The following is a 24580-nucleotide window of genomic DNA, read 5'->3' on the forward strand; positions in this document are numbered from 1 at the left end:
AAGTTACAGCAACACGTAGCAGTGAACAGCATCCAAACATAGCATGCTAACTGTAGTCATTATAATGAGATTTCATAATACTAATGTTATTATTATTATTATTATGAGCTTGGATGGATGGATGGCTGGCTGGATGGATGAAAAGGTGATGGAGACAGAATGAAAGGCCTCTGTATTTTCGAGCTTTTCTCTGACCAAAAAGATCCTTTAAGCTGTTTTATGGGAGGTGCTTAAACAAAGAAGGTATTGAAACAAATTCCACATCATAGTTTGGTCAGAAATATAAAAAATGTTATTGGCGATAACTTGGACGATAGTCTTGATTATACGTTGGATTTAAATCCGCTGTAGGTATCTTGGGAGAGGTGAGTATTTCTTAAATGCCTTTCACATTCAGTCCAAGTAAATTACTGGGAGAGCCCTTCATGCCCCGCTAGTGATCGTCACTGTCCACACATGCTGCCATGTTCAGGAACGTTCCCATCTTGCGCCTTTTCACACATGCCATGGCAGTGTCAGAATGGAAGTGGCAAGGGACATTCCAGCAGATGGCGGTAATACAACACTTATGGATGCCAACCGTCATAAAATTCAAAAGAAGAAGAAGAAGAAGAAGAAGAAGAAGAAGAAGAACTTTCTTTACATAGCACTTTTCTAAGGCAAAAACAGTGGGGCATCTGGGTAGTGTGGTGGTCTATTCTGTTGCCTACCAACACGGGGATCAGCGGTTCGAATCCCCATGTTACTTCTGGCTTGGTTGGGCGCCCTACAGACACAACTGGCTGCGTCTGCAGGTGGGAAGCCAGATGTGGGTATGTGTCCTGGTCGCTGCACTAGCGCCTCCTCTGGTTGGTCGGGGCGCCTGTTCGGGGCGGGGGGACTAGGGGGAATAGTGTGATCCTCTCACCTGTTACGTCCCCCTGGTGAAACTCCTCACTGTCAGGTGAAAAGAAGCGGGTGGTGACTCCATATGTATGGGAGGAGGAATGTGGTAATCTGCAGCCCTCCAGGATCAGCAGTGGGGGTGGAGCAGAGACCGGGATGGCTCGGAAGAGTGGGGTAAAATTGGGCTTTGTGAGAGGGTTTAAGGACAATAAGACTAAATAACACAAAGAGGAGTAATGATAAAATAATTCATCTATGGAAGATCACCCGTGCCGGAAGTCAGCCAACACATGGCAACAACAAGTGCTGGTTTTGGACTGAAGGCAAAAAAACAAAACAAAAATGAATTCATTGCCACCACTAAATCAACTGACAGCTCAAGAGCAGGAACGTGAGTCAAGCAGGGAATACAGGTTGAAAAATCAGGTGTGTGTATCCAAAAACAAAATGTTTCCCCCTAAACACCACGCCCAGGCTGTGGTCTGAAATGTGCAGGGCCTGGATAAGCTGAGAGGATTTACCTCCACATCAGCTGGGGTCAGCTTGCAGTTTCGGACCAGCATGACTGTGATGATGTCCAGGGTGGTCTCGTCTAGACGCTTACGCAGCACCTTGACCAGCTCGTCTGTGATCTCCTGACCTGAAGAGATGGTAACAGCATGTCAGCGGGGTTTACAGGCTCACAGACCAGGTTTAGAGATAGTTTGGTCAGTGCTACAAAATTTGGGTGGGGCTTGGCTGAAGTCAGTCTGCTCTTTACTTCAACATATTTGATTTATGTTACTGAAGTAGCGTTATAACACTAAGCTGTCTCTCTCTTCGGCATCTTTATACATTTTAATGTATCATGTGTCGTGGCTCGAACCTTCTCTTGTCCACCTACCAAAAAAGCATGACCAAACACACTTTGAAAACACTTCAACTTAAGCAACAAAACAAACAATATCTATGAACAGGAGAACGGACATGAGAAGACTCTGAATGAGTCCCTCTTGGGCTGAGACAGGCTGACTTGTGTTTCTGATCAGGCGAGGCAGAGGCTCCTGGTACAACACTGCCCCCTAGAGGGCTGAAGAAAGCACTATGGCCCGCATCTAATGTTCCAGCTGGTAAGAAGTCCCTCTTCTACCTTACCGGCGTTTCCCACTCCGTGCACCAGCAGCAGGATGTGTTTGTCCACCTGTCCAACAGGCCGAGAACCCTCAAGAGAAGACCTCGAACCCTGAGTAGGGTGGGAGGGAGAGACAGATCAATACACGATACATATCAATCAATCAGTGGATAGATAGAACGACAGCGAGTCAGTCAGACAGACACACAGACAGACAGACAGTCAGTCAAAAAGACAGACAGACAGTGAATCAGACAGACAGACAGACAGACAGACAGACAGACAGACAGACAGACAGACAGATAGATAGATAGATAGATAGATAGATAGATAGATAGATAGATAGATAGATAGATAGATAGATAGATAGATAGATAGATAGATAGATAGATAGATAGATAGATAGATAGATAGACAGTGAGTGGGAGTGGAGTCTCAGTACATATAATATTATGAATGTACCTCTCATTGCTACAGTAAACAGTGGATAAACTAGCATGTCCTACAAATAAACTGACTTCAGATGATAATGGTGTATTTCTGTGTATTTCTCTTCATAGTAACCCATGAAAATATACATAATACTGTAAAAGTACTTAATTAAAAACTGTCTAATTTGTACAAAGAGAAAAACATTATGTGTCCAAAAGGTACCAAGTATAAGACACCATCAGTTTACTTTGTGATGGTCAGTGATGGCTCATCTCATAACATAACATGTGTGTACATCTGGTGTATTAATAGTAAAATACAAACTACAACAACAGAAGTAATTCACTGTTAATTTACATCAGCAGCGCAGGGTAATATCTGCCCACCGCAGCATGCACACGTTTACATCAGGAAACACAGCCGCTGCACCCATTCTGACACACGCGACATTTTCAAGAAGAAAAACAGTTAACAAAAACACACACTGACACAGTAGAAAACGACACATCAACGATTTTCCCCCCTTTTTCTCCCCAATTGTACTTGGCCAATTACCCCACTCTTCCGAGCCGTCTCGGTCACTGATCCACCCCCTCTGCTGATCCAGGGAGGGCTGCAGACTACCACATGCCTCCTCCGATACATGTGGAGTCGCCAGCCGCTTCTTTTCACCCGACAGTGAGGAGTTTCACCAGGGGGACGTAGCACATGGGAGGATCACGCTATTCCCCCCAGTCCCCCCCCCCCAAACAGGCGCCCCGACCGACCAGCGGAGGTGCTAGTGCAGCGACCAGGACACATACCCACATCCGGCTTCCCACCCACAGACACGGCCAATTGTATCTGTAGGCACGTCCGACCAAGATGGAGGTAACACGGGGATTTGAACTGGCGATCCCCATGTTGATAGGCAACAGAATAGACCACTACGCCACCCAGACACCCAAACACTTTAACAATGTGACATATTGCTAATCCAAAGGTGAAACTTTCTCGATTATTTCTGAACATTTTTAAATCTTTGCTGATGATATAATGAAATAGTAATACTATTTCAGTATGACATCATGCAACAGTAATACTATTTCAGTATGACATAATGAAACAGTAATACTATTTCAGTATGATATCATGAAACAGTAACACTATTCCAGTATGACATCATGAAACAGTAACACTATTCCAGTATGACAATGAAACAGCAATACTATTTCAGTATGACATCATGAAACAGTAACACTATTTCAGTATGACAATAAAACAGCAATACTATTTCAGTATGACATAATGAAACAGTAATACTATCTCAGTATGACATAATGAAACAGTATTACCATATTCAGTTACACCTGGAATACTTGCAGCGAGAGCCAGGTGTCAAAACACATGTCCAGTGATCTTACTGTGACGTCCTCTGAGTTTAAGGGTTCCTGACTCCGGGCAAGCCCAACAGAGCGGACCATGTGGAGAGTGCCGTCCATGTCTGAGTACTTCCCTGTCTGGGACGTCTCACAGAGCCTGGGGGGGAGGAACAGGGACAACTCAGGGCACTGAGGTTCCTACCATGTACTGTCACACTACCTTGGGGCTGCAACGATTAGTCGACATAATCGACGACGTCGATCATAAAAAGTCGTCGACGCAGAATTTTAGCTTCGACGCGTCGTATAAAAACAATCAGAGCCAGTAACGTTAACTCAAAACCGCACAAATGTTCATTTAAAACTGCAATGCCCTATAGGAAGTGCTGGGGGCAGTATCGCTTCCATCGTCTGATATAACTGCATTTTGCATGAACGACGAAGAGAAGAAGAAAGCGTATGAACGATGGCGGAAAGGAGAGCGAATGAGGCTAATGAAGAGCAAAAACCAGCGAGACCGATGTAATGATCTGTGCCCTCTGGCTATGTTAACTTATAACATTAATGAAGCAAGGACGACTTCTCTCGTGCTGGGTGTTTATTCACCGACCGGATTCCGACTGACGTTGTTACGTACATCACGTGACTTTGTTGTGGCGCTACGGAAAGCCGTAAGGGACATTAGCAAATCAAATATTACTAGCAAATATTACATCTCCCTTTTTCTGAAAAGTGCTGCTTTCTCTGCAGAGATACAGACCACGTTGAGCACGTTTATAAACGAATACAATCTTAATAAGAAAGAATATGAAAATGGAACTCTTATATAACTGGACTGCAACAAAGTAGTGTAAAACATTTCCTTCCCTGTCTAAATGTGACACCGTAATAACATTTCATCTTTTTTTTTTTTTTTTTTTTTTTACATTCATAAGTCAAGGATTTGTCTTGGTTTGACCGTGCGACCTGACCTCGTGGTGTAACCAGGCTGTGTGTCTGGTTGTCGCTGATTGTTCGTGTCTGGAGGTTCAGCATGCTCTTGCTGATGGGCTTGTGTGTTGTTGTTAGCGCTGGTAACAGTCTGCTGTGAAGTGTGTGTGTGTGTAGTGTGAGTGTTCACTCTGCTTTGTCGCAGGTGTTGACGGTTGCGTTGGTAGATCTGACCTTCTTTGGTTTGGATGTGGTAGCTCCTGTCTGTGTTCGCTGGTCTTTCCACAGTTGCAGGTCTCCAGGATCCATCCTCCTGCCGGAAGCGGATTGGTGTGCCTGCGGGCAGGTGGGGCAGAGGTTTGGCTGTTCGGTTGTAGTATGCCTGCTGGCGCTGTTGACATACCTCTCTCCTTTTGTGAACATCCTCCTGACTGGCGATCTGTGGCTGCAGGTGTTTTGCTGTTGATGGGAGAATGGACCGCAGCCTCCGACTCATCAGTAGCTGTGCCGGTGATTTCAGGTTGTCCACCGGTGTGTTGCGATACTCCAGTAAGCTCATGTAGGGGTCTTTGTTCTCAGCTTTGGATTTGTCCAGGATGCGTTTGGCCGTCTGGACAGTCTTCTCGGAGAGGCCGTTGCTCTGTGGGTAGTGGGGGCTTGTGGTGGTGTGTGAGAAACCCCATGTCTGTGAGAAGTTGCGGAACTCACCAGAGCTGTAGCACGGACCGTTGTCGCTGATGATAGTCTCGGGGATTCCGTGTCGAGCCATTGCTGCTTTCAGCTTCATGATGACGGCAGATGAGGTGCAGCTGTAAAGTCTTTCTAGCTCGAAGAATCTGGAGTAGTAGTCCACAGTGACTATGAAGTCCTGTGAGTTCCATGTGAATAGGTCTGTGCCTATCACTTGCCACGGCCGCTCGGGTATGGCGTGTGACATCATTGGTTCCTTTGCATTTGCGCTGCGCCGTTCTTGGCATATGCTGCAGTCTGCTACCGCATCCTCGATCTGTTTCCCCATGCCAGGCCAGAACAGTAAGTCTCTTGCTCGGCATTTGCTTTTTTCCACGCCAAGGTGGCTGGCATGGATGCGCTGTATCATGTCCTTGCGAAGCTTTTGGGGGACAATGATTCTCTCACCTTTGAACAGGATACCGTCCATTTCTGAGATTTCTGCTCTGTGGTTCCAGTATTCCTGGATGCTGGGCGGGCACTTTTTCTTTGTGTCTGGCCAGCCAGTGAGTGTGGCTCGTCTGAGTGCGGTGAGCTGTGGATCTTGCGCTGTTTCCTGCTTGATTTCTGTGAGTCTTGTGTCGCTCACAGGGATGTTGCTGAGGACTGTGTGCACTTGGGCCTCCATCCCTTCCTGTAGGTCACTGTCGTGGTGTTCTATTGACTTGCGTGACAGTGTGTCGGCCACCGGTATGTCCTTACCGGGGCGGTGGATGATTTGGATGTCGTATTTTTGGAGCGCCAGGATCATCCGTTGCAGCCGGGGTGGTGCTGCTGCCAGTGGCTTTTTTAGTATTGCCTCCAGAGGCTTGTGGTCTGACTCCACAATCACTTTTCGTCCATACATGTACTCGTGGAATCTCTTGCAGCCGAAGACCACAGCGTAGAGCTCCTTCTCTATCTGTGCGTAGTTTTCTTCAGTGCTGTTGAGTGACTTGGACGCATAGGCAATTGGTTTGCCATCTTGGAGCATGACAGCCCCAAGGCCACTTTTGGATGCATCCACTTGGAGTCGCAGCTCTTTCTGCGGGTCGAAATATGAGAGTACTGGACCTGGGTGCTGTGTAATGAGATTCTTCATCTCTTGGAACGCCTTGTCGTGGACTGCATCCCACACAAACTCACTGTCCTGTTTCAGAAGCTGTCTGAGGGGTGAGTTTATCTGTGAGAGGTGTGGAGCGAATCTGGCGAGGTAGTTGATCATGCCGAGGACTGTCTCCAGCTCTGCTTTGTTCTGTGGGGGTTGCATGTCCTTGACTGCCTTCACCTTGTGTGGGTCTGGTTTGATGCCTTCGTGTGAGAGCGTGTGGCCGAAGTAGCTTACCTCGGACACGCATATGTGACACTTGTCGGGGTTGAGCCTCACCCCTCGCTCCCTTGTGCGCTTCAGCATCGCTCTGAGACGCTGGTCATGTTCCTCTTTAGTCTTGCCGAACACTAGTATGTCGTCCACTATGGCCGTCACACCGTCCAATCCTTCATATGTTTCATCCACGCGTCTCTGGAACTCGTCTTGAGCGGACACGATTCCGAATGGCAGTCTGAGGAAACGATACCTGCCAAACACTGTGTTAAATGTCGTCAACATTGAGGATTCAGTGCTCAGTTTGATGGCCCAATAGCCTGACCGCGCGTCTAACACGCTAAAGTACTCAGCTCCAGCAAGCTTTGTGGTGGCGTCCTCCAGCGTGGGGAGGGGGTAGTGAGGTCGTTGTATCACTTTGTTAAGAGCTCTGGGGTCTAAACACACTCTAAGTTTGCCTGTCTTTGGCTTCTCAACAATGACGAGTGCGTTCACCCATTCTGTGGGTTCTGTTACCTTACAGATTATGCCGCCTTTCTCCATGCTGTCAAGCTCGTCCCTCAGTTTGCTGCGTAGGGCGATGGGGATTCTGCGTGGCGGGCAGACGACCGGCGTTGCATCTGGTGTGACGCGGAAGGTGCACTCGCCTGGGAACTCTCCTATTCCTTGGAAAACATCTGCATACTCATCCATTATGCTCTGTGATGTGACATTGTTTTCCTCGCTCACAGCCATCACTATTTTTACCAAGTTTAGGTCACGGCATGTTTTCATTGCCATGACTGGTGGGGCGTTTGTGTCAATGACGTAAAAGTCCAGCATCATTGCATTGTCTCTGTACTTACATTTGAGTTTGCATGTGCCTTTCACGCTCAGCGCGCCTCCTCCATATTCAGTGAGTCTGTGTATTGCTGGTTTCAGTGTCACATTTTTGAACAGCGCCTGGAACAGGTTGGTGGGAATAGTATTGGCCTGTGCCCCAGTGTCTAGTTTAAACTTTACCTTCTGTGGAGGTGTGCCAATTCCAACCTCTACGTAAGCCTGCTCGTTGCTTTTTCCGTTGTTCTCTATTGAGATGCAGTCTATGTACAGCTCTGTCTGTTCTCCCACAGCGGTGCTCTCCACTGTAATGTTGTCGAAGTACAGTTCTTCCTGCTCTCTGTCAGTGGTGTACTCTTCTGGGTTCTCTCCGACGGCATGTACTGTGCCGCGGTAGTACTTTGTCTGTCCCTGGGAGCTAGACTTGCATACTTTAGCAAAATGATTGAGCTTCTTGCATTTAATGCATTGTTTACCCTTAGCTGGGCAAGTGGCTTTAGCGCCGTGTAGCCCTCCACAATAGCTACACGCCCTAGCGGCGGTGCTAACGTCCCTTTGTCTGAAGTTAGCGTTAGCTGCTTTGGGTGCGTTCGGTTTGTAAGTCTTTCTGCCTAATGCGTGCACCGTTTCATGTGTGCTGCCCTGGCCCATAAACGTTAGCTGTTGCTTTGCTAGCTCGTGTGAGCGGGCTACATCTATGGCTTTTTCTAGCGTTAGCTCAGCTCCCTGGCTAAGTAGCTTTTCTCTCACTCTGGGTGAGTTGGTGGCAAACACGATGCGGTCCCTGACCATCTCGTCGGCATTTGGGTAGCCACAGTCTTTGACTAGGAGCTTTAGCTCAGTTACAAATCGTTCGAAGGATTCACTCTCTCCCTGCATCTTTTCATGAAATTTATATCTGGCATAAATCGGGTTTGCTTTGGGGGTGATGTACTCAGTGTACTTATCGTAGTACGTTTCTAGCTTCTTGGCTTGTTCTCCGCTGAGTGTCCAAGTGTTGTGCACATCGCGCCCTTTTTCCCCTATCCAGAGCAGGAGGTAGCTGCATTTCTCCTCTTCATTCTTCCCGCGCAGGGGGCCCGTGAACATTAGCTCCGTTGTTTGTCGAAATCGTCTCCATGCTTCAGGTAAGTTCGCCGATTCCCAGTCCATCCGTGGAGCTGGAACGCCGTACGAATCCATATTGGGTATTTAAACTCCGCTACTCTGACACCATGTAATGATCTGTGCCCTCTGGCTATGTTAACTTATAACATTAATGAAGCAAGGACGACTTCTCTCGTGCTGGGTGTTTATTCACCGACCGGATTCCGACTGACGTTGTTACGTACATCACGTGACTTTGTTGTGGCGCTACGGAAAGCCGTAAGGGACATTAGCAAATCAAATATTACTAGCAAATATTACAACCGAGACTATCAAAAGTCTGGGAGTATTTCACAGATGACAAGCCAAAGAAGTCAGTTAAATGCAGAATATGCAAAGCCGAATTGGCATTCCACAGCAGCACTACGGCGATGCACGAGCATTTGAAACGCAAGCACCCTGGAGCCACGATGATTGCTACTTCGGATCATGGGTAAGTTTAGCTAGTTAGCCACAGTATCGTAATGTTTACGTTAGCTTAAGTTACATGTTGGAAAACAGAACGTCTCAAGGGTGATGCTTGCTAAGCGAACGCTATTTCAGTTATGTGGATTCTGCGTATCCACCAACGAGCTGTATGTAACATTAGCTAAACAGCACCAAGCTTGCAGCATAGCACACTACAGCTTAGAGTTGTTTAGCTCCGTCATTTATCACCGAGTGTCGTGTTTTTGCAGACTGGAGTATTAACTAGCTAAGTTAAGATTGCTAACGTTAGCTAAATGTTAACGAGTTCTAACATTCACTGACTCTGCAGTAACTTAAGCTATGGGCTCTAGGTTTCTTTTTTTTCAGTTGAAAAAAATTTAACTTTTTGGGCTAAAGCGCAGGCAAGACTGCAGAGACGGGGAACGTTAGCACCATCTAACATTAGCTAGCTATCTTACTTAGCTAGTCAATCTGCAGTCTGCAAAAACACGACACGGTGCTAACGTGAGCTGTCTGTAGCCTAGACAGTCAACTAGCTTTCCCAGTGCGCTCTAATCAGCTGTAGCTTGTCGTAGCGTTAGCTAGTTAGACTGGGTTGGAGCATATCAATAATTCAGTTGTAAGATATTTATTCATTTAAATGGTTTAATTGGTATTAGGCAGTACACTAAGATAAACTGATACCATAGCCTACAACTTGTGATGATAATTAATACAGCTTTCTGTTTTGTTCTCTTTTTATTTTAGTACTAAGCAAAGGCGTGTGGATGAGTTCATCCTGAAGAGAGGCTCATGCACCCCTCAAATGGCTGGAGTCTTAACAGAGAGCATCCTCAACATGCTCGTCAATGACATGAGACCAATATCCATGGTTGAAGATGGGGGATTTAAGCAGATGGTCACCACATTCCATCCAGGTTACACCTTACCTTCCAGAACTCATTTTACTAAGCTTATGGAGGGAAAGTATGAAGCTACTTTTGGTAAGGTTAAAGATGCTCTTAAAGCAACCAAGAACAAGATTGCCCTGACAACTGATGCCTGGACCAGTGTCGCGACAGAGGCATATCTTGGCATCACCTGTCACTTTATAAGTGATGACTGGGAGCTCACTAGCTTCTGCCTTACAACCATGCCACTCGAAGAACGGCACACTGGACCCAACATTGCTGCATGGATTGAGCAGGCTGTGGAAAGGTTTGAGATCCCTCCAAGCAAGATTGTGGCAGTTGTTCATGACAATGGCTCCAATGTCGTACTGGCTGCAAACATCTTGCAGGAAAAACATGGGTGGGTGTCTATCCGCTGTGCAGGCCACACTTTACAGTTGGTGATCAATCGTGCACTGAAACACCCTCAGATCAGTAAAGCACTGGGAGCAGCGAGGTGTCTCGTCGAGCACTTGAAAAGGAGCGAACTGGCTTCAAGCAAGCTTAAGACAAAGCAGAAACAGATGGGGACCCCGGAACACAAACTTGTCCAAGATGTCTCTACCAGGTGGAACAGCACCTATTATATGGTGACTCGCATGCTGGAACAGAGATGGCCACTGACTGCGACTCTGTCTGACCCGGCAGTAACACAGAGAGGGAAACAATACCTAGACCTCAAAGCTGATCAGTGGACCCTGCTAGATGAACTGGTCAAAGCTCTCCAGGCCTTTGAATGTGCCACTGTCTACTTGAGTGGTGAAAGCTATGTGACAGTCTCCGCCCTGCCTCCACTAGTCAGAGGGCTTTTGAAGTCCACCCACACTGCCTATGATACAGCTCCTGTGCAGGCCTTCCAGGCGGCTGCTTCAGAGGAGACCACTGCACGCTGGTCAAGAGAGGTCACCATCACAGATGATGACCCAAGCAAACAGATCATTGCAGCTGCACTAGACCCACGATTTCGAAAACTGAAATTCCTGACACCAGAGGAGAGGTTCAGTGTTCAGAATAAAGTACAAGCTCTGGCCCCACAGTCCAAGGATGGGAGTACTGTGAATAACCAGCACACCAGTGGGAATGAAGAAGCCACAGCAGCATCAGCTGACAAGGATGCCACAGACTCAGCTGAGGGAACTACAAATAGGTCTGTTTCAGCTCTCGATTCACTGCTTGGATGTGACTCAACAGCCAGTGACAGTGAGACCAATGATGAACAGGATGCGCGCAACCAAGCGATCAGTAATGAAGTGCTGACGTACTTCGGAGAGCAGCCCCTCTCAAAGACAGAGTCCCCTGTCTTGGTGGAAATTGAATGAGGCAAAGTATCCAACCCTTGCATCACAAGCCAAATGGTTTTTGTGTATTCCAGCTACTTCTACTCCCTCTGAGCGTCTCTTCTCAGCAGCTGGGAACATCGCCTCAAAGAAAAGAGCCAGCCTCACTCCAGAGCACGTCGACATGCTCACGTTCCTGCACTGCAATTTAAAGTGTTTATGAACTGCAGGAGATCAGAGTAAGACACACATATACACACATACAGCTCCTCTCACTCACACACAGCAAACAAAAGACCTACAAGTCTGTCTGAGCTGACTCATTCTCCCCTCCTGTTGGAGATGGTGGAGCCTAGTGAGTGGATCCACGTCCCCCTCCTGGACCAGGTTAACAGCCCCATCAGAACCGCGGTGCTGGGGCAGAGGCTGCTATTTTGAGTTACTTTTAAAACATTATTTGCGCATTATCTTTACGTTTTGACTTGCACTTTAATTTGTATGATTTAATTTATTTATTTTGTTTTTATTATGATTGATAATGCATTTACTTTCATTTGTATTATTTAATGTATTTATTTAGTTTTAATTATGATTGATGATGCATTTGATTAAACAAGTAGCTCCAAAACAAGTTCCAAATTCAAATGTTCCATGAGTTATTATTTTAATTCGCTATGGGATCATGTTATGTTAAGGCAGAGAGACACAGGGCGACATTCACAAGTGTGCAGACTTAAGCATGTGAGGTAAAACGTGCACTGGAGCCCGGATGAGGATCCGCGCCCTCAGGAAGCAGAGATGGAGGGTGTGAAATAAATAATCGTTAGATTAGTCGACTAATCGAAACAATAATCGACAGATTAGTCGACTACCAAAATAATCGTTAGTTGCAGCCCTAACTACCATGTACTGTCACACTACAGAGTCAATCAAACTCCCGTCCTTAGTTGCACACGTCATGTAAATGGAGGAAACAAACAAGCAGCTCAGCATCAAAGTCAGGTTATATACATTATACTGATGGAGTTATGTCGTTCTGGTCAAATGGTCTGTTAAGGTGCAGAGGGTTCTTTCCTGGGTTACCATGCTACGGCCACCCCAGATCCTTGTGAGGACAGGTAGGCTGGGTGGACATTGTGGGTTACTGGCTTTGGTGGCGAAAACAACGTCGATTCACTTCCGTGGTACAGACCAATGAAGCTTGGTAGCACACACACAAAGCTAGGGGTGGGAAGATACTGGATCGAATCCCGACTCATTCGATATGGTCGTCACGGTTCGAGACACTCCCCGTTTCGCGAGACCGTGTGTAATTACGAGGGGCTTCACTCCTACCTAAAACGACCACAGGCGGTCAAAATGACTGCCAGTTAAGTCAAAGTCAAAGCAGGTTTTTATTTGTCCCCAGGGGGGCAATTGCTGTGTATAAACACCCAGGTAAGATGTTAATGCATTACATATGTTAGTGTGTCTGTTAGGAAACAACTGACACCAAAATTAACATTTTAACAACTATAATACTGTAGCAAATTCAGGAGGCAGCCGGGAATCCGCCACAGCCAGGACGCGAAACCGGGTCTCCCACTGCCGCACCAGGGCGACTGCGCTAACCCGTCGACTAAAGGGTGCGACCCGTTAGCCAACGGGCTAGCGAGTCAACACATCCGTGATCGTTTCAATGCTATTTTTCTAACAATTTAAAATGGCGGCTGTCCAGCGCCTGTAAATACTGCGGCGCCTCGGTGGTAGTCATGGTGCGTTTGTAACGGCGTCTGTAGCCAGACACGTTGGACATAACACCTGAACACCAAGACGGAAAACACACGTTGCTGATCCAACAAACGTAACAAGGCTATAAAACACGACATGGGGAAATAAAAAAAAGAGAACTGAACGTTGTGAAGGAAATGACGCGACCAACACACGTCATAAATACTGACATGACGCACACAATGACGCACAAATTAGCCGCCGTCATGTTGCCGCTCATGGTGGTTTTAGGTAGATCTTATCATAACTTCTTTTGTGCAGTTGATCTAAAACTCATTTTAATGCAAATACATGCAGTTTCAAGAAGCGGCAGGTCCGTATCTTTTTCCCCACCAAGTTATTAAACTTTGAAAATCCAAAACGGTCACAATGACCGCCTTGGTCATTCTAATAGTTTTTAAAGGTTAAAGTCTTAAAGTAAAGCAGTTGTGTTACACAACAAGAAAAGATGGCACAACATGTTGTTAGAACTTGTGCACTTGGATTACGTGTGAATACGTGTCTTGATAATATCAGCATGTTGGCCCTGATTCTTAAAATAAATGAAACTAGAGACCTGCAGCGGTGTTTTGTCTCCTGCTCACCAAGACGTCCACTGTGTCGTACTGAATCCACATCCTGACCCTGAGTCCTGACACGGATCAAACCGCAACATGTGTGAATCGTCCCACCCACTGGTTATGCTCATCCCCGAGCCTCGAACCCAAGACCCAAGTCCTGATCCCAAAACAGACCTTTCAAGTCAGGACTGGTCCAAATGTCCTCAATTTGCAAACGGTGTCATCACTTTTATGATTAAAAACTCAGATTGGACCTCATGAGTATAGTTCAATAAGCACACACACACATACACACACACATACACACACAAATAACACAAGTGTTTTAAAGTTCGGCGTATGAAGGCAGAGGGTGGGTGTGTGGGCTAGCTGGAGACCAGGCTGACCTGAGGTAGAAGACTGATTTGGTTGTGCGCTCCTGGTAGACGAACATGTTCTTCCTGTTGACTACGCAGAAGGAATTCAGCACAGACCGCAGGGCCTGGATGGCTGTCATGAGGAGGGGAAAAGAAAAAAACATCAGCAGATTAAGTGAATTTACAAGACAAACACAACAACTGCATCAACAGAATCCACACTGCTGTGGAGGGAGAGACACTGAACTGCATGGTATAAGACTATCACAATAAGCCAGCCACTGAGGACGCACAAGCCAGCGCATTCTTAGTGCCGGTCCCAAACCCAGATAAATGGGGAGGGTTGTGTCAGGAAGGGCATCCAGCGTAAAGTCTTTGCCAAATCAAATATGCGGATCATAAATCAGATTTCCATACCGGATCAATCGAAGCCCGAGTTACCAAGACCACCACCGGTACCATTGGCCAACAGGGTGCCGGTGGAAACTATGCTACCATTGGGCGAAGGAGAAGGAGAGGGAGAAGGCATGTCCAGAGGCAGCGAGAGAGGAGGAAGGGTAGGAGTGTGGAGGTGAGAGTCAGAACTTTGAATGTTGGCACTATGACTGGTAGAGGGAGAGAGCTGGCTGATATGATGGAGAGAAGAAAGGTAGGCATACTGTGTGTGCAAGAGACCAGGTGGAAGGGGAGTAAGGCCAGGAGTATCGGAGGAGGGTTCAAACTCTTCTACCATGGTGGGGCTAGGAGAAGTAATGGGGTAGGGGTAAGTCTGAAGGAAGAGTATGTCAAAAGCGTGTTGGAGGTGAAGAGAGTGTCAGACAGAGTGATGAGTATGAAGCTGGAAATCGAAGGTGTGATGATGAATGTTATCAGCGCATATGCCCCACAAGTTGGGTGTGAGATGGAAGAGAAAGGAGAATTCTGGAGTGAGTTGGATGAAGTGGTGGAGAGGGTGCCCAAGGAGGAGAGAGTGGTGATTGGAGTGGACTTCAATGGACATGTTGGTGAAGGGAACAGAGGTGATGAGGAGGTGATGGGTAGGTATGGTGTCAAGGAGAGAAATGTGGAAGGACAGATGGCGGTGGACTTTGTGAAAAGGATGGAAATGGCTGTGGTGAATACATATTTCAAGAAGAGGGAGGAACACAGGGTGACGTACAAGAGTGGAGGAAAGTGCACACAGGTGGACTATATCTTATGTAGAAGGCGCTATCTGAAAGGGATTGGAGACTGCAAGGTGGTGACAGGGGAGAACGTAGCTAGGCAGCATCGGATGGTGGTCTGTAGGATGACTTTGGAGACCAAGAAGAGGAAGAGAGTGAAGGCAGAGCCAAGGATCAAATGGTGTAAGTTGAAGAAGGAAGACTGTTGTGTGGAGTTCAGGGAGGACACACAAGACACAGGAGCAGACACATTTGATCAGTGTCAAGGGTGGAACTGTTTTGTAATTTCATATGGACTAGCTCCACTGCTTCATCAACAGGACTGCTCGTGAAGAGAGACGTAACACAAGACACTATTGTTTCATTCATGAGTATATGTGTCGCCATCTTCCATGCTGTGGTTGTGACTATTCCCCAGTCCTCTGTGACTAATACGGCCACTGTAACTCCAGTTAATAGTCACGGCAATCTGCACATGAAACGGATCCTTGTTTTCGGTTGTTATGCCACTGGATTGCTGGATGAGGACACCTGCAGTCAGTTGAGACTGAAGAGGTGATTTAAGGCCATGACACACCAGGCCGACGGTCGGCTGTCGGCCAATGTCGGGCCATTGGTGAGCGTCTGTGGCCCTAGTTTGTGCAGTGTGTCCCGCACTGTTGGCACTAGTCGGACCCCCGTCGGCAGCTTTTCGGCCAATTCAGCATGTTTGATCGGCGGCGGAGCCCGTCGGTGAGAGATCACTCTGATTGGCTGTTCAGCCTAGCAAATCAGTGCACGAGAAGAGAAACGGAAGTTACAAAAGCAAGCAAACGATAAAGTCAAGAGGCCACACAGAAGGCACTGAACAGGAAAGAGCCGAGCGGAATTTTTAAAATCGGAGGTTTCATTTATCTCCAGCTCTCAACGCGGGTTCAGGAAAGCCCCTTGAGCCTGTCGCTGCAATAGCCATGATTTCACCCATTTCTCCTTATTTTGCGCCTCCACCTCTCCCTTTCTTCTTCCACAGCCAAAAGACCAGGGGCTGACCACGCCAGTGTCATATGCAAGTTTTTATCAGACATGTTCTCCATTAGAAGTAGTATATCACCACACCGTCTGTAGTGATTAGAAGTAGTATATCACCACACCGTCTGTAATGATTAGAAGTAGTATATCACCACACCGTCTGTAGTGATTAGAAGTAGTATATCACCACACCGTCTGTAGTGATTAGAAGTAGAAAATCACCACACTGTCTGTAGTGATTAGAAGTAGTATAGCACCACACCGTCTGTAGTGATTAGAAGTAGTATAGCGCCACACCGTCTGTAGTGAGCGAGAGTTGAGTGAAAATGGTAAGCAAATGCTGATTTGTTTACCGTTTGTATATCCGCAGTCCTGGGTCTTCCAGTTTCAAATTTTGGAGGACAAATACAGACTACCGCCCCCTGCTGGTATGGAGAGTTATTTCCTCTCACGCAGGTGCAGAACGTACATGCTAGTTGGCTGTAGTCTTTGCAGTTTGCTCAAGTAATACTTTTTGGCTCAGACGCAGGCGAGGTGAGGCGACGCAAAAGTCGGCCTTCATCGCCGCTAGTTCTCTGATGTCCATTTGGTGTGTCTGGGCCCTTAAATTCAGCTGCAAGAATCAGAATCAATTTCATTGGCCAAGTGTGCTTTTGCGCATGAGGAATTTGACTCCAGTTCACAGCAGCTTCTAGCACTTGAATACATCACTCACACACAAAAAAAGAAAGAAAACAAAGCACAAAAAAAAGAAAAAAGAAAAAACAGAAGAAATTAATGGAACAACAACAGAACATTGGAGACAAGCATGTATGCACAACAGGTATGTCACTACTACACAGAGTTTTGTTATGGTTGAATAATCAGCAACCTATGCCCATATATTATACCATATTGCTTACATACTATATTGCCCATACACTATACCATACCACAACTCCACAACCCATCATGCCCATATACGGCTGAACAGCTGCCAACAGGGGTCCGACCAGGGCCAACGGTGTGGTACACACCGCAAAAACTAGGGCCACAGATGCTCACCGATGGCCTGAAACCTTTTTTTTACTCGAACATAACTTAACCATGTCAAGTGATACGCCACTTCAGTACACAACAAATATTACTGGGGCCACTACAGAAAACTACAAATTAACATTTAATATCCAGGAATTCACATTATAGACACTACCATCCCTGTAACAAACTGGCCACAATTTCAAACATTGCCCATACACAGTCCAGCCATAAACTGGGTTTTGACCTGGTCTTGTTTAATGATGTGTTAAGTCAGGATGGCATGGCAAAGAGGGTGTGTACAGTAGTTTTCTCTGTTCTAAAATTGTCCTAAAATGAACCTAATAACCATTTTGGGACTGAACCTATTGTTAAAGAACACAAAAACTATGACCCATTATCCAAACTGCCACTCACCCCTGGACACACCCATGTTGGGCCCCATCTTGAGGCGTGGGTGGATGTGAATGATGGTGCTCCACACCACGTCACAGGCAAAGTGGCCCGGGACGAACTGCATGGTGGCAGCCAGGTAGTCTCTGGGTTGGTAGCTCTCCTCTGCACTGTAGTCTGTGGGGGGGGGGGACAGAGAGACAGAGACAGATAGAGAGAGAGAGAGACTCAGTTGTTTACAGCTACAATTATAAAGAGAGGCATATTCAGTATGACATCAGATGAGAAACATAATGCTTCCGTGGACACATACAGTTCAACACACAAATGTTGAATCAGTCAGACTCAAACCTGTGGTTTCCTCCCCCTTGGCAGGACCAATTCATATATAGACACTGGTGCTAAACAATCAATGACAGTTATGTTAATCTAAACTGGTAATTCTGGTTCAATGGCTGCTGTCAAAAAAATCTAATGATTATTCCTGTTTATGGCTCCACTATAAGAGATGTTTCACTGGGTTGTCATGGCTACTCTTCCCATTCATCCTGTATACATTTCACCACTCTTAACCCTGGCCGTCTGTTGACTGTCCACATTAACACAGTGACAGCAGAGGGCTCACAGTCAGCTTACATAAAACAGAACCTTGTTCTGCTAAGGATTTGCATGCAAGTTTAGAAGATTTGCAAACAAGTCTAGGGGAAGTTCTCCGTTTCAAATATACTGCTCAAAAAAATAAAGGGAACACCTAAAAACACAATATAGACCTCGATGAATGAAATATTTCAGCTGAAAATCTTTATTTATTAGACAGAGGAATGTGTTTAGAGCAAAATAACCTAAGAATGATCAATGGAAATCAAAATCATTAGCCCATTAAGGTCTGGATTCAGAATAATACTCAAAATCAAAGTGGAAAATGAGAACATAGGCTGATCCAACTTCTGTGGAAATTCTTCAAGACGATTCAAAATGAGGCTCAGTAGTGTGTGTGACCTCCACGTGCCTGTATGCACTCCCTACAACGTCTGGGCATGCTCCTGATGAGACGACGGATGGTCTCCTGAGGGATCTCCTCTCAGACCTGGATCAGGGCATCGGTCAACTCCTGGACAGTCTGTGGTGCGACATCGCGTTGGTGGATGGTACGAGACATGATGTCCCAGAGGTGCTCGATTGGATTCAGGTCTGGGGAACGTGCAGGCCAGTCCATAGCATCAATGCCCTCGACATACAAGAACTGCTGACACACTCTGGCCACATGAGGACGAGCATTGTCATGCATGAGCAGGAACCCAGGGCCCACTGCACCAGCATATGGTCTGACAATGGGTCTGAGGATCTCATCCCGGTACCTAATGGCAGTCATGGTACCTCTGGCTAGCACGTAGAGGTCTGTGCGGCCCTCCAAGGATATGCCTCCCCAGACCATCACTGACCCACCGGCAAACCGGTCATGCTGGAGGATGTTGTAGGCAGCAGAACGTTCTCCACAGCGTCTCCAGACTCTCTCACGTCTGTCACATGTGTTCAGTGTGAACCTGCTCTCATCTGTGAAGAGCACAGGGCGCCAATGGCGAATCTGCCAACCAAGATGTTCTCTGGCAAAGGTCAATCGGGCTGCACGGTGTTGGGCTGTGAGCACAGGCCCCAATTGTGGACGTCGGGCCCTCATACCATCCTCATGCATTCTGTTTCTCACTGTTTGAGCAGAAACCTGCACATTAGTGGCCTGTTGAAGGTCGTTTTGTAGGGCTCCGGCAGTGCTCCTCCTGTTCCTCCTTGCACAAAGGACCAGATAGCGGTCCTGCTGTGGGGTTGTTGTCCTCCTACGGCCCCCTCCACGTCTCCTGGTGTACTGGCCTGTCTCCTGGTACCTCCTCCATGCTCTGGACACTGTGCTGGGAGACACATCAAATCTTCTTGCCACAGCACGCATTGATGTGCCATCCTGGATGAGCTGCACTACCTGAGCAACTTCTGTAGGTTACAGATACCGCCTCATGCCACCTCTAGTGGTGAGGGCACTAGCAAAATGAAAAACTAACCAAAGATCGGCCAGAAAAGATGAGGACAGGCAAATGGTCTGTGGCCACCACCTGCAAATCCATTCCTTTTATAGGGGTTGTCTTGCAAATTGTCTAATTTCCACCTGGTGGAAATTAGACAATTTACCAACAGGTGAAATTGATTCACAAATCAGTGTTGCTTCCTAACTGGACAGGTTGATATCTCAAAAGTGTGATTGACTTGGAGCTACATTGCATTGCTTATGTGTTCCCTTTATTTTTTTGAGCAGTGCATATGAATAACCCATGACTCCAGCTAACGGGACCAGCACTTGTTCAAAGACCACATGAAATGGCATCAGCTTCCACGATGTGACGCAGTTCAACAGGAAACAGAACCACTTTTGGGGTTTAATAAGTGGTGGGAGGTCAATTTGACTGACATTCTAACGTTCTACCATGTACGCCGATGAGACTGCAGTTTACCTCAGGGAACAAATACGACAAAGCCTGTCATTACCAGTACACAGTTGGTAAAGTAGCCCACACTAAAATGCTGGCTGCAAAGGCGACAACTTTCATAAACACCTCCACTCCTCAAAGTGAATGAACGCCAAACATGTTTTATGGGATCTGAACAGCCAAAGATGCAACTTGCGATGCTGATATTACACAGTGCGGACACATACTTGTAGATTTTTATAAGGTGGCGGAAGGGAGGGGAAATTCAAGTCAAATTACTACTTGGCAATTTTCTTGATGCCCACCCAGACGTGCAAAGTGATGTAACAATAAACCTGATGCCTTTTCAAGAAAGAGAAAACACAGGATTATTTAGACACAATTAAAAAGGGCAATTCTTTTGTGATTGTGTTGGAACATAATGGTAGACAAAAGAGAACCTGGTGCACACAAAAGTGGTAAAATTTCAATTTCAACATTTTCAATTTCATGTGGTCTTTTAAGAGTTGATTCACCAACCATCAGAATTGGTCAGACGCTGCCTGTAGAGAGACTCGTTCTTCCAGATGTCCTCCTCGCTCTCAGCCACCAACAAAGAGTTACAGATGTGGCTGTCATGCAGGTCCTGCAGCAGCATGCGCTGGGGAGTACACAGGTTTGACACTGATCAGCGGGCAAGGGAAAGCCTTTACCACTGAGAACACACATCTGAATCACAATGCACATCTTTGTGTACAGTCTTGCAATTTAGTCCTGTTGGAGTTCTCAAGCCATGTGTCTGTAAATTGTTGCTGTCTGTTAACATACACCAATCAGTCAAAACATTAAAACCACCTGCCAAATATTGTGTAGGTCCCCCTCCTGTCACCAAAACAGCTCTGACCCGTTGAGTCATGGAGTCCACAAGACCTCTGATGGTGTCCTCTGGTATCTGGCACCAAGACGTTAGCAGCAGATCCTTTAAGTCCTGTAAGTTGCAAGATGGAGCCTCCGTGGGTCGGACTTGTTTTCCCAGCACATCCCACAGATGCTCGATCGGATTGAGAGCTGGGGAATCTGGAGGCCAAGGCAACACATTGAACTCTGTCATGTTCCTCAGCCCATTCCTGAATAATTTTTGCAGTGTGGCAGATCGTATTATCCTGTTGAAAGAGGCCACTGCCATCAAGCAATACCGTTGCCATGAAGGGGTGTACCTGGTCTGCAACAAAGTTTAGGTACGTGTCAAAGTAACACCCACATGAATGCCAGGACCCAAGGCTTCCCAGCAGAACATTGCCCAGAGCATCATGCTGCCTCCGCCAGCTTGCCTTCTTCCCATAGTGCATCCTCGTGCCATTTCTTCCCCAGGCAAACAACGCACACGCACCCAGCCGTCCACATGATGTAAAAGAAAATGTGATTCATCAGACCAGGCCACCTTCTTCCATTGTTACAAGGTCCAGTTCTGATGCTCACATGCCCATTGTAGGTGCTTTCGGCAGTGGACTGGGGTCATCATAGGCACTCTTGACTGGTCTGCGGTTAAGCGGCCCCATATGCAGCGAGCTGCAATGCACTGTGTCTTGACACCTATCATAGCCAGCATTAAGTTTTTCAGCAATTTGAGCTACAGTAGCTCTTTTGTGGGATCGGACCACGTGGGCTAGCCCTTGCACCCCACACGCATCAATGAGCCTTGGGCGTCCATGACTCTGTCACCAGTGCAGTGGTTGTCCATTCTTGGACCATTTTTGGTAGGTACTGACCTCCACATGCCGGGATCACCCCACAAGACTTGCCGTTTTGGAGATGCTCTGACTCAGTCGTCTAGCCATCACAATTTCGCACTTGTCAAATTTGCTCAGATCCTTTCGCTTGCCCATTTTTCCTGCTTCCAACACATCAACTTTAAGAACTGACTGTTCACAGGGGCATCTGGGTAGCGTAGTTGGCTATTCCATTACATACCAACAAAGGGATCTGCACTAGCACCTCCTTTGGTCGGTCAGGGCGCCTGTTCGGGGGGGAGGGGGAACTGGGGGGGGGGGGGTAGTGTGATCCTCCCATGCACTACGTCCCCCAGGCGAAACTCCCCAATGTCAGGAGAAAAGAAGCGGCTGGCAACTCCACATAGTATATTGGAGGAAGCATGTGGTAGTCTGCAGCCCTCCCCGGATCGGCAGAGGGGGTGGAGCAGCGACCGAGATGGCTTGGAAAATAAGGTAGTTGGCCAAATACAATTGGGGAGAAGGGGGGGGGGGGAGAGAACCGACTGTTCACTTGCTGCCTCATAGGTCTCACCCCTTGACAGGTGCCACTGTAATGAGATAATCAACGTTATTCACTTACCTGTCAGCGGTTTTAATGTTTTGGCTGATCAGTGTATACCAAGACAAATTCTGACATATTTGGCTCTTTACGTGTGTTCATATATTGAGGTTTTGCAGTTACCTGGTTGACTACTCGGCAGATCTCCCCAATCTTGCGCACCATCAACTGATGCAGTTCCAAGTACTCAGGCAACTCCTCCTTTTCTTCTTTCTTTTCCGTATCCTCAGCACCACCTTCTTTTCCTTCACTGACACTCCTGCAGTCATGTGGCAAGACATTAATTAAATCAGATGCAATCAGAACCAAAATACAAGGATATAAATTCATCAAAAAGGCAAAAAACTACACAGCAGACAAAGTGTTGTGTCAAAAAAATTACCACATTCCAAGTTTTGAGCATCTTTAAAGCCTAAACCTTACCTGGAATGGGAGTAGACCTCTACTCTGTCCTGGAGAATCTTAACAATAAGCCAAAAGTCAGGCATCAGCGGGGACTGACCCTCCTGCTCGTCCAAAGTGGGACTCTCACACTCAGAGTCACTACTGCCGCCATCATAACCTTTTAACACACAAGAAAAATTGGAACTTGGAATTCTGTAAACACTTCTGACCAGTCATACCCCCACTATTCATCTGAATGGTTACCGAGATTAAATCATCCCCCTTTATGCCTCCACATACGAATACTGCTCTCATTTCAGTTTTGCTGAAAGCTAATAAGGACCCAACTCTCCCCTTCAGTTACAGACACATATGCCTAATTACTTGTGATGAAAAGATCATTGGCAAAACACGAAAAAAACAGAACTGAATCAGTCATTTCTTATATAATTCACCCAGGCCAAACAGGCTTTCTCAAAGGCAGACACTCTCCCAGCAATATCTGCCGTTTGGAACAACCTAAATACTATTACTGCTTCCCCACATGCTGAGAAAGCGTTAATTGGACATATCCTTGGACATATCTTTTCACAGAAGAAATCATCTAGAAATCTGGTTTCGGAGAGTCATCCTCTCTCCTCAGGCACAGCATTCCAGTTTGCCCATCGGTTTGTCTTCTCTGAGCTCTCTCCTCGGTAGAAACACCACCCAAACCCCAGCAACCCATTCTGATGGCCTTAACACTTGCCAAGAAAACAGTTGTACTTGACTGGAAAAGTAAAAAAATTCTCTACACCTATTAATGGAATATATCTCAATGGGAAAAGTAGTGGCATTATCCAAAAGTGAAATTGAGTCATTTAATGAAATATGGGCTACTTTTATCAATGTCTTGGGCACAAACATTTCTGATCCAGGATGATGTGGGTCTGTCGTGGCCGGGCCAGTGGAGGCGCAGGTTGGATCTGTGGTTTTTTTGGGGGGGGGTGCCTGTAGCTAGCTTACGGGTGCATGTACATGGTGCGTTCGTGGGTTCGGGGCTCAGGTTGGGGAGCAGCAGGTGCGGGTTGCCGGGTCAGGGTTGGGCCCCGTGGCTGGCTGGAGGGATGTCAGGGCTCTGGCATCTGCCTGCGTGCCATGGAGGGGAAGGGGGTCATGCTTGGGTCAGTAGGATGTGCCATCTAATCATGGGCACTGGAAAGGCACTTGATCCTGGTTGGGTGCACCTGGGCAGATTTGCCCAGGTGGTGATTGCCCTCCGGGGGAGGTGCGGGATTTTGTCGTCATCCTGGACCACCTGAGTGTGGTCTCCTCGCTGGTCTCGGGGCATGGAATGCTTCTTGATGGGGGGTCGGCTGGCGGGTGGGGGGACGCCAGCCGTATCCGTGGCTTGTGTGTCTAGCGGGGGGGGGGGTCCTGGTCAGGAGCCTGCTGAAGGTTCAGGACAGCCCACCATATTGGAGGCACTTAGTGGAATGCCAAGTGCCCCAGCTGGTCACTGCGGGTGGGTTTCCCTCCAGTACAGGGGATGAGACGCAGGCTGGCTATAGGGGGGTCTGCCTGGCTGCTCTCCGACTGGCAGCACTCCTGCGTTGGTCTTGCACCTCTCTCCCAGTTCTTGAATGCATAGGCAGCACTCACACTAAATGATAGGCCTTGGGTTTGCGAGACAGGTGAGGTGCAAGCCATTTGGGTGGAGTCGAGGCGGATGGTTGACATGTTGCCCGCAATGCTCCCACTCCTGCTTGCACCTCAACAGTGTCCTGAAACTTTAATCCCAATCACACTAGCTTA

General features: G+C 47.1%; 1 protein-coding gene across 1 annotated transcript in view; it reads right to left on the reverse strand.

Annotated features, from left to right (window-relative positions):
* The window catches only part of szt2 (SZT2 subunit of KICSTOR complex), a 176826-nt gene that overhangs the window by 70489 nt on the left and 81757 nt on the right, over positions 1-24580 (reverse strand). The window contains exons 41-48 of the mRNA XM_056276743.1: positions 22826-22964; positions 22526-22661; positions 20612-20732; positions 17643-17795; positions 14068-14170; positions 3832-3946; positions 2020-2107; positions 1407-1525 (exon numbers count right to left, since the gene is read on the reverse strand). Coding sequence (XP_056132718.1) covers positions 1407-1525; positions 2020-2107; positions 3832-3946; positions 14068-14170; positions 17643-17795; positions 20612-20732; positions 22526-22661; positions 22826-22964 — 974 coding nt within the window. The remainder of the gene's footprint in view (positions 1-1406; positions 1526-2019; positions 2108-3831; positions 3947-14067; positions 14171-17642; positions 17796-20611; positions 20733-22525; positions 22662-22825; positions 22965-24580) is intronic.

This window comes from Lampris incognitus, chromosome 3, assembly GCF_029633865.1.
Source record: "Lampris incognitus isolate fLamInc1 chromosome 3, fLamInc1.hap2, whole genome shotgun sequence".
Classification (NCBI taxonomy): Eukaryota; Metazoa; Chordata; class Actinopteri; order Lampriformes; family Lampridae; genus Lampris; species Lampris incognitus.